This window comes from Sinocyclocheilus grahami, unplaced genomic scaffold, assembly GCF_001515645.1.
Source record: "Sinocyclocheilus grahami isolate Dianchi unplaced genomic scaffold, SAMN03320097.WGS_v1.1 scaffold255.1, whole genome shotgun sequence".
Taxonomy (NCBI): Eukaryota; Metazoa; Chordata; class Actinopteri; order Cypriniformes; family Cyprinidae; genus Sinocyclocheilus; species Sinocyclocheilus grahami.
This window is the reverse complement of record NW_015505434.1, coordinates 408,007-432,388: the sequence shown is the minus strand read 5'-3', so window position 1 is coordinate 432,388 and position 24,382 is coordinate 408,007. Positions and strand designations below refer to the sequence as shown.

General features: G+C 37.5%; 4 protein-coding genes across 6 annotated transcripts in view; 2 read left to right on the top strand and 2 right to left on the bottom strand.

Moving 5' to 3' along the window:
• The window catches only part of LOC107598726 (protein FAM193A-like), a 29,783-nt gene extending 27,737 nt beyond the window's left edge, over positions 1–2,046 (top strand). The window contains exons 17-19 of the mRNA XM_016290134.1: positions 656–1,496; positions 1,603–1,684; positions 1,773–2,046. Coding sequence (XP_016145620.1) covers positions 656–1,496; positions 1,603–1,684; positions 1,773–1,866 — 1,017 coding nt within the window. The 3' untranslated portion in view covers positions 1,867–2,046. The remainder of the gene's footprint in view (positions 1–655; positions 1,497–1,602; positions 1,685–1,772) is intronic.
• An 8,301-nt stretch (positions 2,047–10,347) lies between these two features.
• LOC107598727 (TNFAIP3-interacting protein 2-like) lies at positions 10,348–16,516 on the bottom strand. Of its 3 annotated transcripts, none has more exons than XM_016290136.1 (6): positions 15,811–16,516; positions 14,851–15,144; positions 14,662–14,751; positions 14,216–14,494; positions 13,968–14,084; positions 10,353–10,998 (listed from the first exon to the last, which is right to left on the bottom strand). In XM_016290136.1, exons 1-6 carry the CDS (start codon positions 16,138–16,140, stop codon positions 10,756–10,758), a joined length of 1,353 nt encoding a protein of 450 aa, XP_016145622.1. In that variant the 5' UTR covers positions 16,141–16,516; the 3' UTR covers positions 10,353–10,755. The 3 variants fall into 3 exon arrangements, with proteins under 3 accessions (XP_016145623.1, XP_016145622.1, XP_016145621.1); XM_016290135.1 differs by lacking the exons at positions 13,968–14,084; positions 14,216–14,494; positions 14,662–14,751 and adding exons at positions 11,871–11,987; positions 12,119–12,397; positions 12,565–12,654; XM_016290137.1 differs by lacking the exons at positions 13,968–14,084; positions 14,216–14,494; positions 14,662–14,751; positions 14,851–15,144; positions 15,811–16,516 and adding exons at positions 11,871–11,987; positions 12,119–12,397; positions 12,565–12,654; positions 12,754–13,121 and having other exon boundaries at positions 10,348–10,998.
• A 1,908-nt stretch (positions 16,517–18,424) lies between these two features.
• LOC107598776 (sericin-2-like) lies at positions 18,425–20,311 on the bottom strand. Its single transcript, XM_016290208.1, has 8 exons — positions 20,258–20,311; positions 20,106–20,153; positions 19,951–20,013; positions 19,463–19,492; positions 19,324–19,359; positions 19,178–19,210; positions 19,002–19,067; positions 18,425–18,921 (listed from the first exon to the last, which is right to left on the bottom strand). The coding sequence occupies exons 1-8, from the start codon at positions 20,309–20,311 to the stop codon at positions 18,529–18,531; spliced, it is 723 nt and encodes a 240-aa protein (XP_016145694.1). The 3' UTR covers positions 18,425–18,528.
• A 1,625-nt stretch (positions 20,312–21,936) lies between these two features.
• Positions 21,937–24,382, top strand: part of sparcl1 (SPARC-like 1) — an 8,359-nt gene continuing 5,913 nt past the window's right edge. Inside the window, exons 1-3 of the mRNA XM_016290133.1 lie at positions 21,937–22,051; positions 22,866–22,921; positions 23,873–23,935. Coding sequence (XP_016145619.1) covers positions 22,868–22,921; positions 23,873–23,935 — 117 coding nt within the window. The 5' untranslated portion in view covers positions 21,937–22,051; positions 22,866–22,867. The remainder of the gene's footprint in view (positions 22,052–22,865; positions 22,922–23,872; positions 23,936–24,382) is intronic.

Here is a 24,382-nt window from a genome sequence, read left to right as displayed (position 1 = left end):
GTAGATTTCCTTCTTGCTGAAGGGCACAGGTAAATATGACATTTATTATAATGGGTTTATGTGAAGATTGTTTTAAGGTCACTAGAGGTTATTTTTTAAAGTCTAATAAATGTTAAAATTGATAGCAGTTACAGCTACCGTAATGTTGAATGGCTATAGTCAACGGTTAAATATTAGGGGGAAAAAAACTATTTCATAGAGACATCGGTAGTTTTGGTATCAGTGATACTTAAAAAAGATGCCAGTAAACAAATATAAAACATATACTGTCTTTGTTATTTCTACATTAATTTGTGGATTTATTTTTCAATATAAAAACATAAATGTTAGGTGGGATTAATCGCGATTAATTTCAGAATTGATTGACAGGACTTTTTTAACAAAACTTCAACAATGCTTATTTGTATTTGAAAAAACTTTCAAACCGTTTTTGACATTACACTCCTCATGAAATGTCAAATAATTTGACCTTTATATGACAAAGTAAGATTAGTTCAGGTTGTAAAATGTGATGTTGACCCAAAATGCTTAATGATATTTATGAATGAGTAATGCATGATATTTGTTATTTAAAAAAAAAAAACACTGGTCATGGGATCAAACTATGTTTTTGGGTGTCATGGAATTAACTGTCTGGGGGTTTGTTTGGGTGCAGCTGGAGGAGAAAGCCCGTCTAGAGGTGGAGGCTCGGGAACTGGAGGTACAACAGCAGTTTCTAAAGGAACAGAGAAGGCGGCAACAGGAGGAGGAGGAAGCACTGAAGCAGGAGCTGCTCCGTTTGCAGGAAATGCAGCAGTTGCGGGCATCTAAGAAGAAAAAGAAAGACAATAAAGTCAAGGAGGTAACCAAGTCTGAAAATCCTTCTCTCGTTCCAGCAACCAACAGCCCTCAGCCTCTTCAACAGACAGCACAGAGCGTTTTAGAAAAGAACATGCATAACGGCAAAACACAGCTACTGCACAATCTCATCCGTCTCAGTCCTAAGGAGCCTCGTATAGAACCTGAATCCCCCACGGGTGGGAAGAACAGCCCATTGCAACAGCCAAGCCTAAAGACTTGCAAAGAGAGACCTTCAGAGTCTCCTGCCCTCCTGAATGGCACCTCCTCCCACCCAGAGTCCTCCCATACCAAGGTCAAACCCAAACAGCAAGCAAATGGCTCCAAACCCAACAGTGAGGCCACAAAGAGGCCAGCTGAGACTTCCAAAGCTTCAGAGCTTCCCAAAGCCGGGAATGCAGCCAGCCCTCAAACTGACACCAAAGCCAAGCAGAAAGCTTCAGACGAGTCAGTGACCGAGATCAAGAGGGACGAAAGGACTAATGGGAAAAAGACACAGAATGGAGGGAAAGACGAGAGGAACTCTCCTGTTATTGAATCTTCTGCTGTAGAACCTCCTCAGCAGAACGGCAAAGTCCCAAACAATGAGTCCCCTCAGCCCAAAAGCAAAGCCAAGAAGAATAAGAAGAAAAAAGCCGACAAGACGAGTAACTCAATAGGTGAGTGTTGTGAAGTGCCAGACTGTCTGAAGATAAAGGATAAAAGGAAAACATTTGTCCATTTTTGAATGGAAAATCAAGTCAAAACTCTCTTATTGTCCAACAGATGATGTTTTTCTGCCCAAAGACATTGATTTGGACAGCGTAGACATGGACGAGACCGAACGCGAGGTGGAATATTTCAAAAGGTACTGTTTGGTATTATACTGTAATGTTTTAATCTGGCATTCATGACCTTTTGTTCCCCAATGAATTCATGTTTCACCTTTTTTGCAGGTTCTGCTTGGACTCAGCGCGACAGACAAGGCAGAGGTTGTCCATCAACTGGTCCAATTTTAGCTTGAAGAAGGCCACGTTTGCTGCCCACTAAATGGGTCTTCCTTTCAAGAGACAATGGCAGGAATCGATAAGCGTTCCTCCGGTTTCTTCTCTCTCTCCCATGTTTCTACAGACTGACTGCTGACCCCAGTGCTGCTATGTTTCAACTGCTCCTCTGGTCTACATTATCCATGCCGCCTTGCCTTGTCCTTGTTGCTATGGGTTCCGCAAAGAACCAGCAACACAGCTGTGTTCACCAGTGATAATACTCAGAAATGTTTCTTGAGCAGCAAATCAACATGTTTTTGACATAGACTGGAGTAATGATGATGAAAATACAGCTTTGCCATCACAGGACTACATAGAATTTTAAAATATATTAAAGTAGAAAACCGTTCTTTTAAACCGCAATTATATTTTACAGTATTACTGTTTTAATTGTATTTTTTTGATCAAATAAATGAGAATGAAAAAATAAGGCTTCTTTAAAAACAAAAGCATTTTGGAGCCAGTAGTGTAAGAAAAACTGTACGTTTTAATACAGTAATCTAAATTGTTATAGTAAACTAAGTTAAAAAAAAAATCAGTTAATAATTAAATATATTTATTTATGATTTAAATATGACCACGTGTTTGCCTGGAAAATCAGAGAATGAACAATGGGAGATTTTGTGAATCTCCTAGTAGTGCTTTTGTAAGTCTGCCCAGTTTTAGTCACCCATGATGCAATGCTGGAGTTACCTCATTTATGTGAAATCTATTTCTGGTTGAGGCCAAATTCACTCTGTACTTTCAATATGAAGTTTAAAGTAGTTGTTTTGACTGAATGAGAAGTGCAACTACACAAGATGATGTATCAATACATACCTTATCTTGTCTCCCATACTGAAAATCAGCAAAAAAAAGTGTCTTCCATATGACATTTGGATATTATCAGTAGAGTGCAAGATAAATTGACTTGGCATATGCGTCCCGATTTTCAACTGTACTTTATGATGCTCTTTTGAAAGGAATACGTGCGGAGCCTAGACGTCTACAGTCAGTCTTGGACAATAACAGGGTCATAAAGAGAGCCGAGAGCTGGGCTTATTAGAGAGAAATCAAAGATCGGAGATTAGATAGTGTAGTTTGTAAATCACTCGTGAAGATCTTTTCATTGAGGATGGCCCAGAGCTGGGGAGAAACACAGACAGCTCAAGAGGGAAAACCCCCATCGTTCCACATACTGGAATTGACAATAGAGTTCTGTCTAAGCGCTGATCGCTCTTATCATAAAAATAACACAACAGGCCACGATAATAGCACAGTCGGTAACAACAACATTCTATGTTAAATAAGGTGCTGCTATTCCAAATAAGCCATAAAGTTAGCCAATGCTCAGAAATTCCCAAAGTTTTCCCTCTTGGAACAACATAGCGGGTAAAGTTAAGGATAATAATAGGTACAAGCTTCACCATAATAGGCTACTTGGATTTTTTTTTTTTTTAATGAATATAAGTTGTGGGGCTAATTGTGAAAGTGACATTTTGTCTTTCTGTGAATAGTTTTACTGTAAAAGTCATGTGTTCATGTGACCTAATTATTTCCACTTCCTGAAGGTTGATTGTGGTGTGTGTGTGTGCTTTTCTGCAGTAGATGTGTGGGCCTCACATTGTTGTAGGTGTGTATGAACTGTCAATGCGGGGAATCCCTTCCAGCCTACCTTTCACTTCTCCAAGGAAAAAGGTTTCGTAAAAGAACAAAACTACAGCGGGCCCACACATACATCACTTCAGCTTTCTGCATCTCCAGTTACGATCTTCACAGCAAGCTTCTCAGTGGCTTCACAACGGATGAGTCCTGCAGGTAGAAAAATGACACTGTTCTTTGTAAAACTCATCCGAAGTGTGTACTTGTGCTTGGGCGACGTCATTTCGAGAGTGGTGACTTGACTGAAGCAGAGAGCATGAAACTCCTGCTGGACTTTTCCCTCCTACCCCCGTGGCAGCGAGCTGGGGTCGTGCGTCTGAGCTCATCAAGGGTTTATTGACTCAGGGGACTGTGGTGCTCTTTTGCATGTCTGACGTGATCTTATATAACCCGAATAAGGGCCTGCACTTATGACCAGTTTCCCAGATGTAACACATTGGGGGTGGAATTTTTTTTTTTTTACTAGGGATCCATTTAGGAGCCAAATTACATTTTGAGTAATATTCATAAATGTCTCTTTGTTTTGTAGGAATATTTCTACCTGTTTGAAAAAGAAAGAAAAAAAAGGTATCAAGTATTGTGTTGATTATGGTTCACCCACCTTACAGTTTTACTCCCAAACAAGTTTCAATTTGACCTCACTATGCTGAGGAATGAACAATTATATTTTTAGAATACCATTTATTACAACATGATTATGTCGTTGCGGTTAGTAATGGTTTCCAGTGGGCTTAAGAGTAATTGTCCACGATTCAGGGATCACAGTTGTGCTCTGCAATATTGCGATGAAATTCGCTGCATGCGCACTATGCATATCCTAGCATGCTGAAAAAAATATATATTTTGGGATAAATATATATATATATCACAATTCATTAACTGTGCTGCTTGTGGTTGCACACAGGAAGCACTTGTGCACTTTAAAGATATAATAGAGTCCTGTAGTGGTGAAATATTTTTGTAGGCCAACCTGGAAGTTTGCATCCCTCAACAAAAAACCCAACAAATTTTTTTCCTTTGGCTTTTGGATTATAGCAGAAAATAAGCTCTGTGACTGACAAAAGGTCATGATTCTTACATGTCTTGTTCATCATTCACAAATGAAAAACTTTTATCTATTTTGAAGCCTAAAAACAGTTGGCAGAAGTTAAAAGCTAAATGTAGGCCATAATCAAACTACACCACCAAGCGGTAACTTAAAACACACACACACACACACACACATTCCCTAGTTTTCAAGCGCCCAATTATGCACTCAACAAGGCTGTGAAAGCGGACTAGTGAGTAGATTAATTTGCATGTTCTGCATGACATTTAATATCCCCAACAACCTCTGTAGTCCCATATAGATAAATGTGAAAATATCTTACGCTTGTATTAACCACAGAATGCTTATTTCAAGCATTTAACCAAAAACCAACTGACTTCAGGATGATGGAACTAGAAGTGCTAAAATGCTAACTCGTTTCCAGGTTTTGTCCTACAAAAATGTCAGCATTCTATTAACTAATTCCACAGAACCACATATGGACGCACATAAATATCTATCTTATCACCAATGGTGACTTTATTATTTTGTCACGTTTTTGCTGCATCTTAGTCGCAGGCTGAATCCCTTCATTATGGGTTGGATAACGTGTTACCAGCTTCTCAAAACTATGGCAGCAGTTTAGGCTAGGTACAAAATGTGTATGAGTTTAACAGTAGGATTTTGATTCGTGATATTAGTGTTTGTACGACAGAAACACAACACATCTAGTTTCAGTTAAAGACATAGCCTTGTTTGGTCCTATTAGCCTCCTCCCCTTTAAATAGCCAGTCCCACTATATCCCAACAGTCGCCCGTTTCTCTTCTTCTAGTCACTTCTACACTCTTAAAAATAAAGGTGCTTCACGATGCCATAGAAGAACCTTTTTGTCTAAATGGTTCCATAAAGAACCTTTAACATCTGAAGAACCCTTCTGTTTCACAAAAGGTTATTTGTGGCGAAAGAAGGTTCTTCAGATTACAAAAACGCAAGAAAGAAATGGTTCTTTAAGGAACCTTTGACTGAATGGTTCTTTGTGGAATAAAAATGGTTATTCTATGGCATCGCTTGAAGAACCTTTTGAAGCACCTTTATTTTTAAGAGTGTAGGCCTCGGGACAGCTGAAAATTTGCTGCAGTTATAGCCTGTCCATTCAGTTGTGCTTGGTAAGGGGCTTTCCACCACTTGTGCGCGCACACACACACTTTCAAATCCCATGGGACTTGAGTTTAATGCTTCATGACACACTATACCTAATGATCTTGCCAGCATTATCACAACTCTGTGTCTGGTTTCCCATATCTTCAGTGGTGAAATATTTTTGTAGGCCAACCTGGAAGTTTGCATCCCTCAACAAAAAACCCAACAAATTTTTTTCCTTTGGCTTTTGGATTATAGCAGAAAATAAGCTCTGTGACTGACAAAAGGTCATGATTCTTACATGTCTTGTTCATCATTCACAAATGAAAAACTTTTATCTATTTTGAAGCCTAAAAACAGTCGGCAGAAGTTAAAAGCTAAATGTAGGCCATAATCAAACTACACCACCAAGCGGTAACTTAAAACACACACACACACACACATTCCCTAGTTTTCAAGCGCCCAATTATGCACTCAACAAGGCTGTGAAAGCGGACTAGTGAGTAGATTAATTTGCATGTTCTGCATGACATTTAATATCCCCAACAACCTCTGTAGTCCCATATAGATAAATGTGAAAATATCTTACGCTTGTATTAACCACACACACACACACACACACACATTCCCTAGTTTTCAAGCGCCCAATTATGCACTCAACAAGGCTGTGAAAGCGGACTAGTGAGTAGATTAATTTGCATGTTCTGCATGACATTTAATATCCCCAACAACCTCTGTAGTCCCATATAGATAAATGTGAAAATATCTTACGCTTGTATTAACCACAGAATGCTTATTTCAAGCATTTAACCAAAAACCAACTGACTTCAGGATGATGGAACTAGAAGTGCTAAAATGCTAACTCGTTTCCAGGTTTTGTCCTACAAAAATGTCAGCATTCTATTAACTAATTCCACAGAACCACATATGGACGCACATAAATATCTATCTTATCACCAATGGTGACTTTATTATTTTGTCACGTTTTTGCTGCATCTTAGTCGCAGGCTGAATCCCTTCATTATGGGTTGGATAACGTGTTACCAGCTTCTCAAAACTATGGCAGCAGTTTAGGCTAGGTACAAAATGTGTATGAGTTTAACAGTAGGATTTTGATTCGTGATATTAGTGTTTGTACGACAGAAACACAACACATCTAGTTTCAGTTAAAGACATAGCCTTGTTTGGTCCTATTAGCCTCCTCCCCTTTAAATAGCCAGTCCCACTATATCCCAACAGTCGACCGTTTCTCTTCTTCTAGTCACTTCTACACTCTTAAAAATAAAGGTGCTTCACGATGCCATAGAAGAACCTTTTTGTCTAAATGGTTCCATAAAGAACCTTTAACATCTGAAGAACCCTTCTGTTTCACAAAAGGTTATTTGTGGCGAAAGAAGGTTCTTCAGATTACAAAAACGCAAGAAAGAAATGGTTCTTTAAGGAACCTTTGACTGAATGGTTCTTTGTGGAATAAAAATGGTTATTCTATGGCATCGCTTGAAGAACCTTTTGAAGCACCTTTATTTTTAAGAGTGTAGGCCTCGGGACAGCTGAAAATTTGCTGCAGTTATAGCCTGTCCATTCAGTTGTGCTTGGTAAGGGGCTTTCCACCACTTGTGCGCGCGCACACACACACACTTTCAAATCCCATGGGACTTGAGTTTGACTTGACTGAAGCAGAGAGCATGAAACTCCTGCTGGACTTTTCCCTCCTACCCCCGTGGCAGCGAGCTGGGGTCGTGCGTCTGAGCTCATCAAGGGTTTATTGACTCAGGGGACTGTGGTGCTCTTTTGCATGTCTGACGTGATCTTATATAACCCGAATAAGGGCCTGCACTTATGACCAGTTTCCCAGATGTAACACATTGGGGGTGGAATTTTTTTTTTTTTACTAGGGATCCATTTAGGAGCCAAATTACATTTTGAGTAATATTCATAAATGTCTCTTTGTTTTGTAGGAATATTTCTACCTGTTTGAAAAAGAAAGAAAAAAAAGGTATCAAGTATTGTGTTGATTATGGTTCACCCACCTTACAGTTTTACTCCCAAACAAGTTTCAATTTGACCTCACTATGCTGAGGAATGAACAATTATATTTTTAGAATACCATTTATTACAACATGATTATGTCGTTGCGGTTAGTAATGGTTTCCAGTGGGCTTAAGAGTAATTGTCCACGATTCAGGGATCACAGTTGTGCTCTGCAATATTGCGATGAAATTCGCTGCATGCACACTATGCATATCCTAGCATGCTGAAAAAAATATATATTTTGGGATAAATATATATATATATATTTCACAATTCATTAACTGTGCTGCTTGTGGTTGCACACAGGAAGCACTTGTGCACTTTAAAGATATAATAGAGTCCTGTAGTGGTGAAATATTTTTGTAGGCCAACCTGGAAGTTTGCATCCCTCAACAAAAAACCCAACAAATTTTTTTCCTTTGGCTTTTGGATTATAGCAGAAAATAAGCTCTGTGACTGACAAAAGGTCATGATTCTTACATGTCTTGTTCATCATTCACAAATGAAAAACTTTTATCTATTTTGAAGCCTAAAAACAGTTGGCAGAAGTTAAAAGCTAAATGTAGGCCATAATCAAACTACACCACCAAGCGGTAACTTAAAACACTTCTAGTCACTTCTACACTCTTAAAAATAAAGGTGCTTCACGATGCCATAGAAGAACCTTTTTGTCTAAATGGTTCCATAAAGAACCTTTAACATCTGAAGAACCTTTCTGTTTCACAAAAGGTTCTTTGTGGCGAAAGAAGGTTCTTCAGATTACAAAAACGCAAGAAAGAAATGGTTCTTTAAGGAACCTTTGACTGAATGGTTCTTTGTGGAATAAAAATGGTTATTCTATGGCATCGCTTGAAGAACCTTTTGAAGCACCTTTATTTTTAAGAGTGTAGGCCTCGGGACAGCTGAAAATTTGCTGCAGTTATAGCCTGTCCATTCAGTTGTGCTTGGTAAGGGGCTTTCCACCACTTGTGCGCGCGCACACACACACACTTTCAAATCCCATGGGACTTGAGTTTAATGCTTCATGACACACTATACCTAATGATCTTGCCAGCATTATCACAACTCTGTGTCTGGTTTCCCATATCTTCCTAAAAATTACCTTTGACTGTAGTGTACAAACACTCAGACACACACAAGATTATACAGTTTAGAAAATGGTCCTTAAGCAAATATTTTATTATAAAAATAAATCCTCCTACAGTTATCACATTTCTCTGTCTTAGTTTGGCATCTGTAATATTTTCTTATTGTCAATTGATATTTTTGTTGTCAGTGCCTTAAAAGCCCCCTAAAAAGTGTTCAAATGCACTGCAATAGGAGGCCATTTTGTCATACGCAGCGTCTGAGACGTGAAAATTTCTCTCAATTTACCAGGATGTAGGGAACTTCCTCTCTTACTTAAAACTAGAATGTTTTCAACTGCAGAGGGGGATCGAATGGCAAGTACCTCACAGTCAAAAAGGGCCTGACGAGAGCCATTTAACATTTAAAACCGGAAACTAAAGTTTATATTTATATATATATAGAAAATGGTCCTTAAGCAAATATTTTATTATAAAAATAAATCCTCCTACAGTTATCACATTTCTCTGTCTTAGTTTGGCATCTGTAATATTTTCTTATTGTCAATTGATATTTTTGTTGTCAGTGCCTTAAAAGCCCCCTAAAAAGTGTTCAAATGCACTGCAATAGGAGGCCATTTTGTCATACGCAGCGTCTGAGACGTGAAAATTTCTCTCAATTTACCAGGATGTAGGGAACTTCCTCTCTTACTTAAAACTAGAATGTTTTCAACTGCAGAGGGGGATCGAATGGCAAGTACCTCACAGTCAAAAAGGGCCTGACGAGAGCCATTTAACATTTAGAACCGGAAACTAAAGTTTATATATATATATATATATATATATATATATGAATCAAAGTCAAATATTGAAAGATTATTTATAGTGTGCGCTGTGCTGCTCTGTATATTCTGGTACAAATGAACATTTCTGATTTAAAATGTAAGCCCAAGGCAAATAATAATAATACACTTACAAATAAACAAAAAATGAAATATAAAAATATTACAATAATTTTTACAAATAGCACCATAACAAAAACAGTATGAATTATATTTGACAGTCTAATAACAATGAAGCTTATGTATTAAATATAACAGTTTATGTACTTTTATCATCTGTATTTGGCAACAATAAAATAGCAAAAAGTGCAAACCAGCTGATAAAGAGAATACATACTGGTGAGGTATATGATACCAATTTTACGATCCATCTGAATTATACACTGATCTGGTATACAGTATTTAGCAAAATGTGACTGAAACTCTTAGACAAAATACCATGCTTGAAACCATAAAACCAAACAAATGACAAAACCCAGTGACTTATAAAACCACAAATGCTTGAGATTGAATAACTTTCCATAACCAAACCATCTGCGTTCAATGACAGCCATGTAAGTAAGCCTTTGAACTGGGAATCACCAACCCAAAGTCATGTCTTGAGTGAGTCCTATTAGCAAGGTTTTAGCAACCTTCTTAACATCAACCAAGCCCACAATCGAAAAGCCAAGTTTAAAAAAAAGCTCTTCCTTCGACACAATCCTGTTTAAACGTGTTCTGGTATACAGTATTTAGCAAAATGTGACTGAAACTCTTAGACAAAATACCATGCTTGAAACCATAAAACCAAACAAATGACAAAACCCAGTGACTTATAAAACCACAAATGCTTGAGATTGAATAACTTTCCATAACCAAACCATCTGCGTTCAATGACAGCCATGTAAGTAAGCCTTTGAACTGGGAATCACCAACCCAAAGTCATGTCTTGAGTGAGTCCTATGCCACAAGCAACCTTCTTAACATCAAACAAAGCCCACAATCGAAAAGCCAAGTTTAAAAAAAAGCTCTTCCTTCGACACAATCCTGTTTAAACGTGTCCTTGCCTTCATCAACACCCTGTCAAACATCCCATAGTCTGCAAGCTTGTAGTGATTCTGTCCTCAGTGCTTTCGGTGCCCTGTAAAAAGTCAGTGAGGTGAGAGACTCACAGCTTAGCACACTCGTCCCAGTGTTTTAGGTATTCGGCCGTGTGCTCGTCGTCATATGTGGTGAGACAACGAGGGCACTGCAGTTCAGCGGCTCCCTGCGGTGCCGTGTTACTGATAGTCCTCTTTGAGTTTGTTTCTGGGGGACTGTTTCTTAGTGGTTCGGCAGTGTCCGTCTTTCGGTGGGGAACTTTTTTTAGGCCCATGTGAAGTTGCCGTGAGGATGAGGCATCTTGGACACTCTGAGTGATGAAGAAAAAATGTGTGTTATTTAAAGGAAATCGGACTTGGATTTTAACTTGGATATCTCACACTGGTCGGGTTGCACTGAAAAAAAATGGTTACCTAAATATGGTAAATGCACTGGTTTTAAGTCAAAAATATAATTTCATATAGCTGAATCAACCTAAATACATTAATTTATACCACCAAAACTTCGTTTTATAGGTTAAATCATGTAGATATTTAGTAGTGTGCTAAAGAAAGGGAAAAAATGCCAGCATTTAATAAAAATGTTTTTTCTTTTACTTTTTTTTTGACACCCATGTTTTAATCAAAATGTCATAACATCAGGCTTCTCTTTGGTGACATTTTCCAGACTTCTCAAATAATTCAGTCCACTTAAACCCTGTCTATCCATGTTTGACTGCAAGCTCGAATTCATTTTTCAGTGCAACGCCCACATCTCAAAATCCAATCAACCACTGTACCCACCCTATATATTTTTTCTTATTTTGTTAATCTATTGCTCTCAGATGTACATCAATAAACTGAAGAAAAGATCTGTCGCTATTTCAGTTTCATTGTGACTTAAAACAATCCATAATAATAATAATAAACAAAAAATAATATATATTTTTTACATTTAATATTAATAATCTTTTTTGAGATACTTTTTCAAATATCATGCTAGTTGGGTTATTTTGTAGTAAATAACGATACAACAAAGATCTTTTTTTTTTTATATATAAAATTATATAATTTTCTAATATCTTGAATTTGTAAATAACATTAGGTTTTAGGGGAGTTGCACCACATGGCATTTTACAACCTGAACTAACATAAAAAGGTCAAATTATCTTTTCAAGAATTTCATTCTTTTAATGAGGCTTGCCTGTGTGCGTATTTGCAGTTGAAGTCGCCCAACTTCATCTTGAAGGTCCAGGATTTTACCCTGAGCCCTTTCTCGGTCTGCCCTCTCCGATTTGAAGTCCTCAATATAGGCCAAAACCTACAAGAGAACAAGGAAGGCACTTGGTTTATGGGCAGCAAGCCAAACAAAACTACTTTTCACTTTTGTTGTGACAAGAATATAATGACTTTCTGTTTAAGAGGAATTCAGAATTTTGAACTGATAAAGACCTGCTGCTCAAGCATCTGAATGCGTTCCTGGTCTCTTCTTTTACTGTCATCCCTCTCTCTGCTGAGTCTCTCGCACTCTATCATTTTGTCCTGTAGGAGGCCATTGAGCCGCACGATCTCCTGCTGGAACAAAGGCATGCTGCCCACAGCCGGAGTCTGGGTCAGGGTCGGACCTGCAGATGCCAGACCGTTTGACTCTTTCAACTTCTGACACAAACCCCTCACGTACTCCTCTCTACTGGAGTCATACTTCTGCCACTTTGAGTTTAAACTTTCCACCTGAGATGGAACAAAGTATTTATGATGTGAACAGAAACAAAAAAAAGAATATTTTACATTAGTTTCTTTCCATAAAAGGTACAGAGTGACATTTTCTGCAAATGAAACGGGTAAAACAAATGTCAGTGGGTGGTGATCAAACAATGGTTCCATCATGTGAGCCTTACATATGCAACTCTCTTTTTAAGCTGGTCGTTCTCCTCTTCTAACTTGCTGCTGATGACATTTAGATGAGGAATTTCAGGGGAATCATTTGTCTGATGAAGACACAAAAAGCAAGGTCAAATATAGTTGTTAAATCAAGTGTTTTAAAGGTGGTCCAGATGTTGTAGAATGCTGATAGCTTCCCAACACACCTCATTTGCTTGAGTTCTCTGATCCGGCAGGGCTGTCTTGCTTTTCTCTTTTTCCAGCCGCCCCAAAAGCTCCTGGCACACCTGCACGGTGGCCCCCAGCTGTGCCCTCAACTGCTCGGCTTCTTCAGCGAGAGAGTTGCAAAGGACGGCCCTGGTGGCCTGTGTCCGATCGATTTCGGCCAATGTTGAGCACAGTCGCTGGATCTCCCTCTCTTTCTCCTGCTCTGGCCTTTCCCTGACGGTCTCCAGCTCTTGATCCTTCTCCTTCAACTTTTCGTGCAATCTCTGGATCTCCTGGAACAAGCAAACAGTCAGAAGACCCATTTGCTGACAGGTGAACGTGAACAAGAAATACACTTATCTCACCACAGCTCAAGCCTACACTGTTAAGTATTCATGTGTTAATGAACAAATGTATACTCGCAAATCTGCTGGAAAAAAAAACGCCCTGTAAATTAGTTTGCTCTTCTCAGTTAACCAGACTGGTCTGTTTTAAAAGGGTTTGGGGCACTTTTCAAATGTATACCACCAAAACTTCGTTTTATAGGTTAAATCATGTAGATATTTAGTAGTGTGCTAAAGAAAGGGAAAAAATGCCAGCATTTAATAAAAATGTTTTTTCTTTTACTTTTTTTTTGACACCCATGTTTTAATCAAAATGTCATAACATCAGGCTTCTCTTTGGTGACATTTTCCAGACTTCTCAAATAATTCAGTCCACTTAAACCCTGTCTATCCATGTTTGACTGCAAGCTCGAATTCATTTTTCAGTGCAACGCCCACATCTCAAAATCCAATCAACCACTGTACCCACCCTATATATTTTTTCTTATTTTGTTAATCTATTGCTCTCAGATGTACATCAATAAACTGAAGAAAAGATCTGTCGCTATTTCAGTTTCATTGTGACTTAAAACAATCCATAATAATAATAATAAACAAAAAATAATATATATTTTTTACATTTAATATTAATAATCTTTTTTGAGATACTTTTTCAAATATCATGCTAGTTGGGTTATTTTGTAGTAAATAACGATACAACAAAGATCTTTTTTTTTTTATATATAAAATTATATAATTTTCTAATATCTTGAATTTGTAAATAACATTAGGTTTTAGGGGAGTTGCACCACATGGCATTTTACAACCTGAACTAACATAAAAAGGTCAAATTATCTTTTCAAGAATTTCATTCTTTTAATGAGGCTTGCCTGTGTGCGTATTTGCAGTTGAAGTCGCCCAACTTCATCTTGAAGGTCCAGGATTTTACCCTGAGCCCTTTCTCGGTCTGCCCTCTCCGATTTGAAGTCCTCAATATAGGCCAAAACCTACAAGAGAACAAGGAAGGCACTTGGTTTATGGGCAGCAAGCCAAACAAAACTACTTTTCACTTTTGTTGTGACAAGAATATAATGACTTTCTGTTTAAGAGGAATTCAGAATTTTGAACTGATAAAGACCTGCTGCTCAAGCATCTGAATGCGTTCCTGGTCTCTTCTTTTACTGTCATCCCTCTCTCTGCTGAGTCTCTCGCACTCTATCATTTTGTCCTGTAGGAGGCCATTGAGCCGCACGATCTCCTGCTGGAACAAAGGCATGCTGCCCACAGCCGGAGTCTGGGTCAGGGTCGGACCTGCAGATGCCAGACCGTTTGACTCTTTCAACTTCTGACACAAACCCCTCACGTACTCCTCTCTACTGGAGTCATACTTCTGCCACTTTGAGTTTAAACTTTCCACCTGAGATGGAACAAAGTATTTATGATGTGAACAGAAACAAAAAAAAGAATATTTTACATTAGTTTCTTTCCATAAAAGGTACAGAGTGACATTTTCTGCAAATGAAACGGGTAAAACAAATGTCAGTGGGTGGTGATCAAACAATGGTTCCATCATGTGAGCCTTACATATGCAACTCTCTTTTTAAGCTGGTCGTTCTCATCTTCTAACTTGCTGAGGATGACATTTAGATGGGGAACTTCAGGGGAATCTTTTGTCTGATGAAGATACAAAAAGCAAGGTCAAATATAGTTGTTAAATCAAGTGTTTTAAAGGTGGTCCAGATGTTGTAGAATGCTGATAGCTTCCCAACACACCTCATTTGCTTGAGTTCTCTGATCCGGCAGGGCTGTCTTGCTTTTCTCTTTTTCCAGCCGCCCCAAAAGCTCCTGGCACACCTGCACGGTGGCCCCCAGCTGTGCCCTCAACTGCTCGGCTTCTTCAGCGAGAGAGTTGCAAAGGACGGCCCTGGTGGCCTGTGTCCGATCGATTTCGGCCAATGTTGAGCACAGTCGCTGGATCTCCCTCTCTTTCTCCTGCTCTGGCCTTTCCCTGACGGTCTCCAGCTCTTGATCCTTCTCCTTCAACTTTTCGTGCAATCTCTGGATCTCCTGGAACAAGCAAACAGTCAGAAGACCCATTTGCTGACAGGTGAACGTGAACAAGAAATACACTTATCTCACCACAGCTCAAGCCTACACTGTTAAGTATTCATGTGTTAATGAACAAATGTATACTCGCAAATCTGCTGGAAAAAAAACGCCCTGTAAATTAGTTTGCTCTTCTCAGTTAACCAGACTGGTCTGTTTTAAAAGGGTTTGGGGCACTTTTCAAATGGTGAAAATTGGAGACCATTGTAAACCAGCTAGGACCACCAAATCATTGTAGGCTGGATTAAGCTCTTTATTATTATTATTATTGTTTTCTTGATTATGGAATTCAAGTATTTGAAAAAAAACGCCCTGTAAATTAGTTTGCTCTTCTCAGTTAACCAGACTGGTCTGTTTTAAAAGGGTTTGGGGCACTTTTCAAATGGTGAAAATTGGAGACCATTGTAAACCAGCTAGGACCACCAAATCATTGTAGGCTGGATTAAGCTCTTTATTATTATTATTATTGTTTTCTTGATTATGGAATTCAAGTATTTTTACAAAGAAGATATACATTAGAGCTTAACAGTGCTATTGTTGGTAAAATGTGCTGAGAAAAAAAATCAACTTGACGTTGTTGTAGATAGGAGAAGCAGTAAGATATATGAAAATTGTGTTTTAACTTACTGTTTTACTGGTTTCCAATTTCTGGGCGGTGTCCTCCTCTGACTCTTTGAGTTTTTGCTGTAATTTGCAAATTTCCTTACACAAACTCTCGATGAGAGATTTCGACGGCCCTACAATATAGGGCTCCTCTCCCTCTATGACCACTGTTTTCTCATAGTTCCCCAGTCTTGCTCTCAAATCGGCAATAATTCCGTCTTTGGAGGAGACCAATTGATTTAAACGAGCAATTTCTTGTTGTGTTTCGTGGTAAAATGTGTTGAGTGTAGAGTAGCTGCGCAACTTCGCCCTCAGCGCTTCGTTCTCCCTTTTTACCTCATCCATGCTGAACATTCCAAAAAGCAATACATAAAGTTCGATTTTCCCATAGATTGTACAGGTTTGAGTGTTTTAGGCTGGCATGCGTCTGCTGTAGACCAAAGGCAGAAAGCTTCAGCTTGTGAGCGCCTCACTCATTTTCGAAATTATCTTATGAAGAGGGGATTTCCTTGCGGGGACTTCCCCATCTCAAATTGGGTATATTTTTTCTCGTACTTCACATTAAACGTCGAAAAATAGTTCAGTAACAGCCCCTCTTTTGGCATCAAAAGAGTTAATTGTCGAGTCGTGTTGGGGTTTAATTGTGATTTTACACATTTTCGAGACAGTTGCCGCTCTCCTCGGTGTGATATATCAGGTTTAGGAAGATCACAGTTCAGCTTGTGCCCGGCTGATGGGCGTGCAAGTCACGATTGCGCGCGACGCTGCAAACAAGAGTACAGGGCTTCCTTGATTGTCATAAAGTAAAGACAAAGTCTCTTAAGTAGCGTCAGTGTGTAAAGCGTGTGAAAGTAACTGCCTGTCGAACTTGGCTCACTAGGACAGGTGGATAACGGAAGACATATTTAGACAGATAAAATTAAGCTAAGGCATGAATCTGATGAAAGTACTGGATAATAAAAAATGTTTCACATTTTTTAAAGGGGTAGTCCACCTAAACATGAAGAATAATTTACTCACCCTCATGTCCTTCCAAATTTGTCGTCCTCCTTTCTGCAGAATGCAAAAAAAAAGATATTTGGAAGAATGTTGATTTCAGTTCCCTTGGACTTCCATTGTATTTGTTGTCCTTACAATGAAAGTAAATGGAACAGGTACAGCTTGGTTACCAACATTCTTCAAAATACCTTCTTTTATGTTCCATAAAAGAAAGTCATACAAGTTTGGAATGACATAAGGGGGAGTAAATGATGGCATAATCTTTATTTTTGTGTTGCCTATCGCTTTAAATACAATTCTGGAACATTGCTTGGCTTATAATTAAAAAAAAAATATCCTGCAGATTTTAAACGTTATGCTTTTTGTTTTGTTGTTGTTGTTTATTTTTTTAATTCTGGAACATTGCTTGGCTTATAATAAAAAAAAAAATATCCTGCAGATTTTAAACGTTATGCTTTTTGTTTTTTTGTTGTTGTTGTTGTTGTTTTTTTACCTCAAAACAGAGTTTGACGATGAATGTGTATTGGTGCGAAATGAGTGCTGATATTCAGCATTCATATTGGGGTCTTATTGAGAACATGCAAAATTAGTAGGCTATTGTTCTGTTACCATATAATAATTTTATGGTACTATATGGCAAGCTAACTGGAAAATAGCATCTGACAATTTTACATTGTCTTTTTAAAATGGGGAAATTGGCAAATTCTTACACATAACATATTGCAGTCTCTAAAAAAAAAACATTATTTAAATTATCTTGGCTCACACTGTCAATTGTCTAGACAATGAAAGCCAATGGCGCTTAGTCTGTTATCTGAAGATTGAACCATGAAACAGTTATTTTAATTATGCAGTAATTAACAAATGTACAATGTCCAAACCTCCATTCTTAGCGTAAGGACTCTTTATCCCTCTGCCAAAAGCAGCACACGTGAAACAGCAAAAAGTCCCGCTCAGAAAGTTTGTGAGTTCATGATTTTCTGCCTATAGGGAAACCCCACCACTGTTCTTTAAAGTTTGCCACCATCTTGTGGTATCAAAACAGCAATGACATGTGTTTGACAGACATGATATAGTACTTTTACGCACACAAACATAATTGTTGCAATATTCCCTTACTGCTGAAAGTGCTCTTTCATAGCTTGATGTTACACAATAGCCATTTCAGCTCTCTATAAACATTTGTATTGTTTAGGCATGCTTGTGCGAAGGTATAAACTAAATCTGTAAAATTATAGGCAATGAAGTTGGTAATTACTCTTGGATCGCATTAAGGCAACCCTTTCATTTTCGGAATGTATGGTGCTTGCATGCAACTATTTAGCATCAAGAATTCTTGGGAAAAACAGCACTCCTGCAAGGCTTGACTTTGTATTTACTTTATTTATTTGAAAATGGTTAATACCAACAGTATAAATAAATGACTACAAAATCTCTCTATATAAAAAAATACTGCGCACAACTCCAGCTCCACAGATATTCAGTGATAAAAAGCAAATATTAAAAAAAAGGAACGTATAAAATCAATGTATGCCTACAATGTTTAATTTAAAGTAAAAACATTGACTGAGGTACCAGGTACCAACATTTATTTAATGGTTTATATTAATATTATATAGATTTCCTTACATACCCTCCTTTAAATATTTTCCTTAATAGAACATTCCCATTTTAATATATTCCTGGGATTTCCACTTGCAGATATCAGAGCATTGAGTCCTGAAGTGATGTCTTAAACTGCTGCTAGGGCTCAGTGACATCAGGCATTAGGATGCCATTGAAAGGGTCGGTTGCACCATCATCACCGATATCCTGAGGAAAGTCTTCCTCGCTGTCACATTCTTGGCTGTCAGCCTCTGGCTGGCACTCAGCTGAGCGGCTTTCGCTGTCCGGTGCACTGTTTTTGGACTCGGTGCTTTCACTGCTGCTACTGCTGCTGCTGCTATTGCTGGTACTGTACTCAGTACCGTCAACACTATAACTGTTTTCAGTGCTTTCATTTGTGTCGGCACTGTTATCCTCCTCCTTTGTGTTCAGAACAACCATTTCCTTGCTGTCATTCTCTTCTGGCTGGCTGGTCACTTGCACTTTGCCGTTGTTGTTAATATGGACCCATTTGAGGGTGTAGATCCAGCCCTGTGTAAACGCATTATGATGGTCATTATTCCTGTGTTACCACACATGTTGTGTGATGCATGAAATTGGATGTTCCTTACCCTACGAACATTCTCTTTACTGCTTTGAGTGTTATCTGATGTCAGTGCAGTCTCGCTTTTTCCAGTCTAGATAGCCATAGATGACAGAAAACGTAGGACAGTAGGAAATCAATTTCTCTGCAATCTATACGCTTTAGTGTGTGAGTTTTAGGTTATATTAGGGCAAAGTAACTTACCAGACTTTCCACAGAATGGCTTTCACTTGAAATCTTGAAACAGAATATAGATATAAAAAACATGGTAAGATATCTGCAGTCATATTCATCTGTTTAGTGATTTTGTAAATTTGTGAAAAGATGTTAAAAGTGATTATTAGTTATACCGGTTCATTTGAGTCTGATTCAATTGATTCTGAACTCTGTCAAGAAAACAGAGAAAGTGAAGTGAGCCTGTTTTCTTAACAGAAATATATAAAAATATTTTCTCATTAGATTTGTTATTATAACAGTCTTTGCACTTACACTGCTCTCTGAGACAGTTTCCTTAGACTTCTGCAAGCAAATAAATAAATGTTTTATTTGTACCTTTTTCTTTTTCATGAAAGACTATTAAAAATACAAAATACCATACGTATTTTTACCAAAAAAAGTGTTGGAAATTTGGTACTACATTCATGTATTTTCATATAGAGTTGGATATTATTGGGGTAAGAAAATCAAAAGTTACAGTTCTCCTCACTGTAAAAAAATCCCACCTGTACTTCAACTTAAACACTTAAGTTCAGTTGTTGCCTTACATTTTTTTTTATAACTGCAAGTCCTTAAAAAAATGAAGCTAAATTGTTATTTTGATGAGTTTAAATTAATGAAAAAAATATTTTACCATGACTTAGTTAACTTTTTTTTGTCTTTTTACAGGAAAACAGTTTTTTGGGTACAGTTGTCCTTCCTTCTAGATACACATTTAAGTTTATTTTTGTATATTTGACATGGAATTTGACAAAGCGCACCTCTTCTGAAAGTTCTGAGGTATTACTCTGGTCGGAGGATTCAGACATTGAAGAGCTTTCCGACTGTGGAATGGAAAAGATTATAAGAACAGCATTACCTAAAACACTTTTAAACTTGACACAAAGTTTCTTTAAATAAACTGAGCATCGCTTACAGAGCTGGATGCATGTTGAATCATCTCCATAGTCTTTTTATGCAAGATCTGTGTGATAATTCAGGAAAGAAACATTGTCACTTTTTGAAATGTTGGGAAAGACAGAAGACCATTCAGAAGAACATTTAAAGTTTATCCACTGCAGTACTCACTGGATTAGCACAGGCTGCTCCCAGCAGACAGAGAATCAATATGGCAGGTTTCATTCTGAAATACAAAATCTGGAGAATAAAAATCCATATTGTTTTTCAATGTAATTAATTATGTTTTAACATTTCTTAAAACATTTCTGCTCAGAAATAATACATAGGGTAGGTATGAAAACCTTACCTTTCTCTTCTCTTAGTCCGAATGCAAAGTCCAAGAAAGCAGAAGAGATTAAATGAACAAGAGTACTTTACAGAGAGTGTTTATAGCTAAAGCTAAAGACTGGATTTAATGGTATGTCTAGAGAAAGTGCTATTTAACAGGCTGACTCTCCATTAAGGTAACAGCATCACTTCCTGCTCGCCCAATACTCAGATTACTGTGGGGGCACATTAACTGGAGTTGGAATATACAAGAAAATGAGAGTGCCACAGTAAAAATGTTTACATAATGCAATGACACACTACAGTGCACGCTCACCCAAACTTCCTCTCCTGTACATGTCTATTTTAGGATGCTAAACTATAGGGTGTGTGGCCTCTAAATACTGAGTAAGAGTACTGTCTGATCCCACACTGGGACAGGAAGTCCATAATGAGAGCATTCCAACACAGAGCATTTCTTTTTCATAGACAAGCAGTAATGTATGTACCTTATTTAAATTCTGTATGATTATAATGAACCTTATGGATAAAAACTGTTGAAAACATCAAATGGCATCATACTTTTATGATAGCTTGCTTATATAAATATTCCTATATTTACTTGTCCCCACACAGTTTTTTTTAATTAATTGTCACCACTTCCTGAAGCTCCATATTTGGAGTGCTACTTTTTTTTTCTTTCTTGTGTGTGTGTGTGTGTGTGTGTGTTGGTGAAGAGTGGAATATTTCCATTTTACAAACATTCCTGGCAATCATATTCATTGCAGTGTACCCAAAAACCCACATATAGCAGCACACCGAGATATTTACGGATAACGCAGCGTGCAGAGGAAATATAAAACAATGCATAATGGTTCACTAATGAATATTCAGCTCTCGCAATTTGAGTGGAATTTGCTTGCAGTTATAATTAGATTTCCCGAGAAAAGGTGGATGTGGAAAGGGTAGATGTGAGAAAGATGTAAGAAAGGGAATCTTAAAGAAACGGAGATAGTTTTTATCATAATTACTATATTATTGTATGTCCAGAATAGTTAAGGTTGACGTTATTGTAAAACTAGCCAAACTGTTTTCTAGGGTACAGTGTGGTTGAAAAGCACACACTCATTTAAATGTCTTAAAATATATATTTTTATTTAAATAAACCTGAATGAACTGATATCATCTACAGGAGGCTTTTAATATCTGCTTTTAGCTTTGAATGTCAAAATTCCCTGTCCCCGGGCTGCTCATAGCTTCAAGATCTGAAAATATACCAAGCATCAGGAGGGTTTTCCACATAAAATAGATGTCTTAAACGTTTCTAGAAAACATAAGTAGTTTGTTCAAATAAAATGTTAAATCATTTGAATCCAAAATTGTTAACAGACTGGAAACATTAAATACATTTTTAATGTTTAAGTGAGTTCAAATTGTAACTGTGTTTTTGAGTGACTCTCCATCCCTCAGTTCTTCTCCCCACCCCCCACCCCCCACCGAAGCTTCAGTTAGTTGTGTCTCTTTGAATGGCCCAGTGCAGATGAAGGGCATCTGATGTACACTGCTGAGGGGGAGGCATAAGGGAGTGCGAGGTACTTCGACTGACTGCCTCTCGGTGACTCTCTGTGACTCTCTGTGACTCGTAATTCAACTCAGGTAAGTCTCAAATTGCAATTTCTAGTTAATTGAATTAATTAAATGATCACTTCTGAATTAATTAAATGATCACTTCTGAATTAATAATAAGGTAATGCAAAAAAATGATGCATATCGTGTTGTGTCATCAATAACAATGTACATTTTCATGCATTTGCAGTTTTTAAATGCTGGAAATTCTTCTAGCACAAGTTTAATCATTTTATTCTAAGTTTGTTTTCCAAAAGTATTTAACATAAATAGTCAGGAATTAAAATGTGCACAGTGTAATTTAAGTCATTCTTGAAAATGTATTGTGCATGTTTAAAACAAAAAACATAAGCATTGTAAAAAAAAAAAAAATGCAATTAATTATATATCGTCTTTTGGCATGCAGTATCTTCATGCCGTTGCACCCCGTTCATTGTCCACATCAACATGGCCAATAATGGGCACATTGTCTCTGTGCAGGAAGCAAAAAGCTTGTGTACTTTGTCTTTTTCCAGTCTAGTAGCTTCTGATGTTTGCTTTGCTCCTCCGGACTTTGAATGTGACTTTTGAGCGGGGCTCATCTCCTGGGCCCTGTTACCATGACAACTGAGGCAGCTGATTTATGCATGGGGTGTCATGGGAGGAGTACATCCAGCATACAGATGGAGAACTCTGAACCCTGTGAGAGAATGGCCCAGAGGGCAGTAAAGCAGAATTTTTTAGATAGAAAGAATAGGGAATGGGGACATCATGTCACTTCAAGTTTTTCAGGAAGTTTTAAGATAGGACACAGGACTGTGCTGACATCCATACATATTCTTGTTTATTTTAATTTTTTTTCTAGAAATGAAGAAAGGCCTGTTTCTCTTCTGCTTTTTGGTTTCAGCACTGGCCGCATATGTAAGTAAACTCTCCAAATATTCAGCAAAATTTCTATAATCCTGCAATCAAAATCCACATCATCATGTCTAAAGGTCAAAGAACCAAATGGAATCAGTCACCAACCACCAAGACATTTCCAAGAAAATACTTCAAGGAATAAAGTTCAAAATGCAAGCAATGAGAAATATGCATGCTGGGAATTTGAGACAAGGAGCTTTTAGAGAGTCAATCAAATGTTATCAAGTGTGCAGATAAATCAGCGGGAACATTGTAAGCTGCAATGCAATCTGTTGTAATATATGACCCAGGCCAACAGAGAGGGTTTGACACAGCTAATCACAAACATGGCTGTTTATTATTCCATTGCCTTACTCTTGGGATTGGAATGGGAGTAGACTAACAGCTGGGCAGTAAATCAATCCCACAGTCCCATAGCTGGAGAAAGGATAATTGTGTAGATTTAAAATGACAAAATGCCTCACTTAAATCAATCAAAAGACCGAGGCATGTTTTTCAGTTCAGCTATAGGAGAATGTAATGTAAATGGACTCTCAGCATTAGTTACTTAACAGGAAATATAAAGACAAAATATCTGCATTCCTCCAGGAAATTACAACAGAGTGCTTAGCCATAGATAAGTGCAAACAACTGAGTTGGAAGGATTACATGAACAGCAATGTAATTTCATGTTTGTATGAGTCGTGCAGCTGAAACAAGATTGTTGTCTGGGTAAATACAGTTTGTTTTGCAAATAAAGCAGTGAACATCATGTGCAATGGCATGTGCATGTGTGCCACATCTATGCAAACTCTATGCTAAAAAAAAAAAAAGAACATTTTCATCATGAAACTTCAGCATGGTATTATACTGTCTACTTATTGCTACCTGGAACTGGAATTTGACAGCTTAGCCTTAACTTTCATAAACCAAATCAAATGGCTCAGTTGCTTTATTTATTTTCTTTTTTAGGTACAAAGTAAGCCACATGGAAAAAATCAGCATGTCAAACACAAGCTGACTCCAAAAGAGCAGGTGATTCTTAAAAAGGTTGAATTTACTCGCAGACCGGAAAAAAAAAAATCTTACACATGTCACCATATTCTAATTTGTTGAGATAGTGAATTGGTGGGTTTTTGTTAAATGTGAGCCAAAATCATCACGATTAAAAGAACCAAAGACTTAAACTACTTCAGTCTGTGTGCATTAGATTTATTTAATACACGAGTTTCACGAATTACTGAAATAAATGAGCTTTTCCACGACATTCTAATTTATTGAGATGCACCTGTACTTCTGCATTAAATGGTGTTTCCTATAGTTTTCAATCATTCTTTCAGCCATGTGCCTATATTTAAAAATATTGACTAATTGACATTTCAATATTTTTTTTATAAATTATACACAATTATACACTTTGTTATATATATATATATATATATATATATATATATATATATATATATATATATATATATACAT

What these genes read in the sequence shown, in the direction of transcription:
- LOC107598727 (XM_016290136.1), bottom strand. Translation starts at nt 16,140, where the DNA reads ATGTTCAGCATGGATGAGGTAAAAAGGGAGAACGAAGCGCTGAGGGCG. An exon ending in AATTGGAAACCAGTAAAACA is followed by an intron (nt 15,145 to 15,810) that starts GTAAGTTAAAAC and finishes TGCTTGTTCCAG; the next exon opens with GAGATCCAGAGATTGCACGA. An exon ending in AACTGCAAATACGCACACAG is followed by an intron (nt 10,999 to 13,967) that starts GCAAGCCTCATT and finishes TTCATCACTCAG; the next exon opens with AGTGTCCAAGATGCCTCATC.
- LOC107598776 (XM_016290208.1), bottom strand. Translation starts at nt 20,311, where the DNA reads ATGAAACCTGCCATATTGATTCTCTGTCTGCTGGGAGCAGCCTGTGCT. An exon ending in TTCAACATGCATCCAGCTCT is followed by an intron (nt 20,014 to 20,105) that starts GTAAGCGATGCT and finishes TCCATTCCACAG; the next exon opens with TCGGAAAGCTCTTCAATGTC. An exon ending in AAACTGTCTCAGAGAGCAGT is followed by an intron (nt 19,360 to 19,462) that starts GTAAGTGCAAAG and finishes TTTTCTTGACAG; the next exon opens with AGTTCAGAATCAATTGAATC.